This window comes from Palaemon carinicauda, chromosome 43, assembly GCF_036898095.1.
Source record: "Palaemon carinicauda isolate YSFRI2023 chromosome 43, ASM3689809v2, whole genome shotgun sequence".
Taxonomy (NCBI): domain Eukaryota; kingdom Metazoa; phylum Arthropoda; class Malacostraca; order Decapoda; family Palaemonidae; genus Palaemon; species Palaemon carinicauda.
In genome coordinates this window covers 48,438,559-48,442,841 of record NC_090767.1, presented here as the reverse complement: position 1 = coordinate 48,442,841, position 4,283 = coordinate 48,438,559, and the positions used below count along the sequence as shown (strand labels likewise).

Sequence of the window (4,283 nt, the reverse complement as noted above, 5' to 3'; positions counted from 1 at the left end):
AGAAATTAAGATAAAATATCTTAAAAACATTAACAACATTATAACGGATATTTGATATGTAAACTATAAAGGGACTTATGTAAGCCTGTTCAACATGAAAACATTTGCTGCGAGTTTGAACTTCTGAAGATCCACTGATTCAACCACCCGTTCCGGAAGATCATTCCACAACTTGGTCACAGCTGGAATGAAATTCTAGAATACTGTGTAGTACTAAGCAGCATGAATGAGATTTCATTGCTCAGATATATAATGCATTTATCGATTACTTTTTCAAGCTCCTTTACTAAAGTTTACTGTTCTTAGAGGCTGTTCGTAATACTAGGTAAGCAGTTAATTCTAATAGCCAGGCCTTCTCCATCATGAGGCTCAATACTACACAGTACTCTAGAAGTTTTATTCCACTTGGGACCAAGTTGTGAAGTGATCTTCCCAAAAGTTCATACTCACAGCAAATGTTTTCATATTGAACAGGCTTACATAAATCCTTTTTATAGCTTATATATCAAATATCTGTTTTGATATTTTTAATGTTTTCAAAATATTTTTATCTAAATTTTCATTACTTTTTATACCGATTATTTATTTCCTTATTTTTTTCTCACTGGGCTATTTACCTTGTTGGAGCCCTTGGGCTTATAGCATCTTTCTTTTCCCACTAATGTTGTAGCTCAACTAATAAGAGAAAAAGAAAATAATAATAATAATAATAATAATAATAATAATAATAATAATAATAATAATAATAATAATAATAATAATAATAATAATAATAATAATAATAATAATAATATCTATAGAGTAATAGTTTGAAGATTAATGCTGCATTAAGAAGGTATCTATTGATTGTGGTATAACTCCATTTGCTTTTTGCAACTTTATAATTCTCACTTAGCTATTACAATATATCATATATAGAATTCCATAGTACTTTTACTAAACTATTTAATTCCCACTTCTGCTATCTTGAAAGCAAATATATGGTTTGTATTATCCCTGTTTATTTTTTTTCAACTAAAAGCTCATTGCACAGCTAAACTTTCCACCTTGCATAACTTTCTGTACCGTAAGGAAACTATATTGATAACATAGGGCAACTACATTTATGAAATATATGATATGGAGAAATTTTGTTTTGGGTAATTTTCTCCGCTATATTTCTAACATATTAAGTGGTTATTTCAAAGCTCATTATAAATATTACCATTCTGATATATCAATACCATAAAAAAAACCTTGTTAGCCACATTACTCATAGGAGTAAAGTATACAGTATATATGCTAATAAATTTTTAAATTCTGACTTACGACAGATAGACTTTCGGGTTATATTTGGGGAATTATCGGATATTTACATATTATATATAAACTGATTGATATTATTATTATTATTATTATTATTATTATTATTATCATTATTATTATTATTATTATTATTATTATTATTATTATTATTATTATTATTATTATTATTACTACTAGCAAAGCTACAACCCTAGTTAGAAAAGCAAGATGCTATAACCCTAAGATGCTATACGGATTCAACTTATAGAGTACTGTGTAGTATTGAGCCTCATGATGGAGAAGGCCTGACTACATATAAATAAACAAAGATATATCTTATGCTGTTTATTCATCCAGTTGAGAGGGACCATGAAAACACGATGTTATTCACAGACCATGTTGTGTTTTTGTATTAATCGGAGCGTTCATTGTGGCGTTGCTCGTCTGCATTCAGGAACGAATAGCGGCCAGATCTCGCTGCATATGCCACGTGTAAACAAGCTGTGAGCAAGGTGAATGTTGAAAGATTGAGAGATTTTTGAGCGCCAGGTTCTTGTTTCTCAATATTTTCCAGCATAGAAAAACTATGAAACAGTCAAGAGGGAACAATATTATTATGCTTTTATTTTACTTGAAAGTAGATTTTTTTTTTCTTTTTTTTTTTTTTTAGAAAACATTACAAACGGGTAAGTACCGATGTTCAATTGAGTTATTATGTCATGGTTAAGATGAATTATAAGTTTTTTATTTATATGATGCTCACTTTAGAGAATTTTGCGACATAATAATAATCTATGCATTCATAGTGTCCAAATTTTACAAGCCTAAATCGAGAGTTCATTTTCAAGTTGAATCTGAACACCTCATTTCCATAGTTAAAGTTACAAGACATATAAATTTTGACATCCAGTAATAACACTTATTTGTTTTTCCCAAGGCATCTTCGGTTGCTTATTCTTTATATGCCCTGTGAAGGTAGACAAAACCCTGTCAGAGAGTAAAGGTCTGGAAGAAGTTCCCTAGGGTAGTTTGTTAATTATATCCCAATTTGCACTGCCCGTAATTGGGATATCCTCTGTCATTCAATAATATATTCTCTCAACACTGTTTATATATATCTCTAGATCATTTGCTGGAGTTAAAATGGAAATGGTTGAGAGAAACCTGCAAATTTCGATTAATAAAATTATTCATTGGGTTCATATAACTTTTTGCCAAGCAAAACTTGTCAATTACTTTCGTATTCGGGGACTACATTCAGACTATATATGTACATCAAAGGCATGTTTAAATGAAGCTACATTTTTAGGGTTTATATTTGATTGTAGGCTGACATGGGTCCTTTCCTTAAAATTCTATAAAAAATAATATGTCTCAAGGCTCTAAACTTTTTCAAGAGTTTTGACCCACACATTATAAAATTGTAGAAAGATTTAATTTAAAAAAAAAATAGTTATACGTGTTAGATATACTTAGCCTAACCAAGCCAAATATCTATTTTAGATTTTATTCACCATACTAGTGTCTGATTAGCCACAGAAACCTTTTGAACTTTGCCCATCTCAAATCTAGCTATTGACGCTGGCGAATTACCTTCAGACCTTCACAGAAGGTTTTGTAATGTCCAGTATTTTTAAAGTAGAAAAGACTTTCATACTCTTTTGCCTTTCAGACTGCAAACCTTGTAATGCATTCAAGGTATTATGAGTTGAACTTAAAATCTCCTCAACCTTATGAGGGTAGAACAGTTAATAAACAGTTATGATAGAGATAAAAATAATATTCTTCCTTTAAGGATATCACACACCATTCCATGGAAATTACCAGAGACATCTTTCTACACATATTTTATTGACATCATTAAGAACATGACTGACTTAGAAGCCCCTTCTGTTTTAATGGAACATGTTGAAGGACATAGTAAGTTGAATTTTATATTTACTAATGGTTCCAAATCTGCTGCTGCCATTTAATTCAAATTACATAGCAGCCCCTTTAATTGTAGTAGTGCACTTCCCTATTTTCGTCTATATTTACTACCGAACTATATGCCATAGAGAATGTTTCTGAGCAAATAGCGTTAAAGAAGGGGGCTTTTGCAATTTTTAGTGATGCAGGAAGTTTCTTACAAGCTTAATACGTTTTAAATTCCAGAGTACGCTTTATTTCTAAAGATTTTAGAGTTGCTATTTATTATTCAGATGAAAGATATATCAGTTGCATTTTGCTAGGTTCCGGCACACATAGTTGTGCCTGAAATTAACTAGGCGGATAGAGTGGCAAAGAAAGCTCTGACTGAATTGCATTGTAATGACTTTTACTTATGCATAAAGAGTTGGTTTTATAATATTTGGCAGCAGTACTGGGATACTCTATATGGAAATAAGATTAGGTAAATAACGAGTGTTATATCTACTTGGAGGAATAACACAAAGCCCCGCTGAAAGTGGGAGACTACGCTATGTCGGCTTCACATTGGCCAGCCATATTGTGATGACTGTTTGGTACCCCTGACAGTGAGGCATATTTTGACGGAATACCCCATTCCTAGGTAGTTAAGCGATAGATGTCTGTTTGAGGATCGAGGTGGGAATAGTAGGTTCATCCTTACCAAAATTCTTGGGCAGGATGTGTTGTTCAATGCTAGTGGCATTTTAGATCTATTTCAGAAGCAGGTCTTCTGAAAGCTATTTGACTTCTGTATTGATTTGTTTGTTTTTAGGGTTTTGAATTTAATTTCCTTTTAATATTTTACTAAAGAAAATGATATCGATGATGAACATCGATTGGAGGATGTCAGAAAACCTAGAATAAATCAAATAAATCCCATATAACTTATATTCTCTCTCTCTCTCTCTCTCTCTCTCTCTCTCTCTCTCTCTCTCTCTCTCTCTCTATAAGATTTCTTTAATTCCTTTGCCAAAATTCTATGGTTTCCACAAATTTGATTTTCGTGATATTGTTGGATATTTCTTCTTCTTCTTCTTCTTCTTCTTCTT

At 31.5% G+C, this 4,283-nt stretch overlaps 1 protein-coding gene across 1 annotated transcript in view; it reads right to left on the bottom strand.

Annotated features, from left to right (window-relative positions):
- LOC137633840 (locomotion-related protein Hikaru genki-like) overlaps positions 1–3,117 on the bottom strand; it is a 149,392-nt gene extending 146,275 nt beyond the window's left edge. Inside the window, exon 1 of the mRNA XM_068366081.1 lies at positions 3,109–3,117. Within this exon, the coding sequence (XP_068222182.1) occupies positions 3,109–3,117 (9 nt within the window). The remainder of the gene's footprint in view (positions 1–3,108) is intronic.
- Between the last annotated feature and the right edge of the window lie 1,166 nt (positions 3,118–4,283).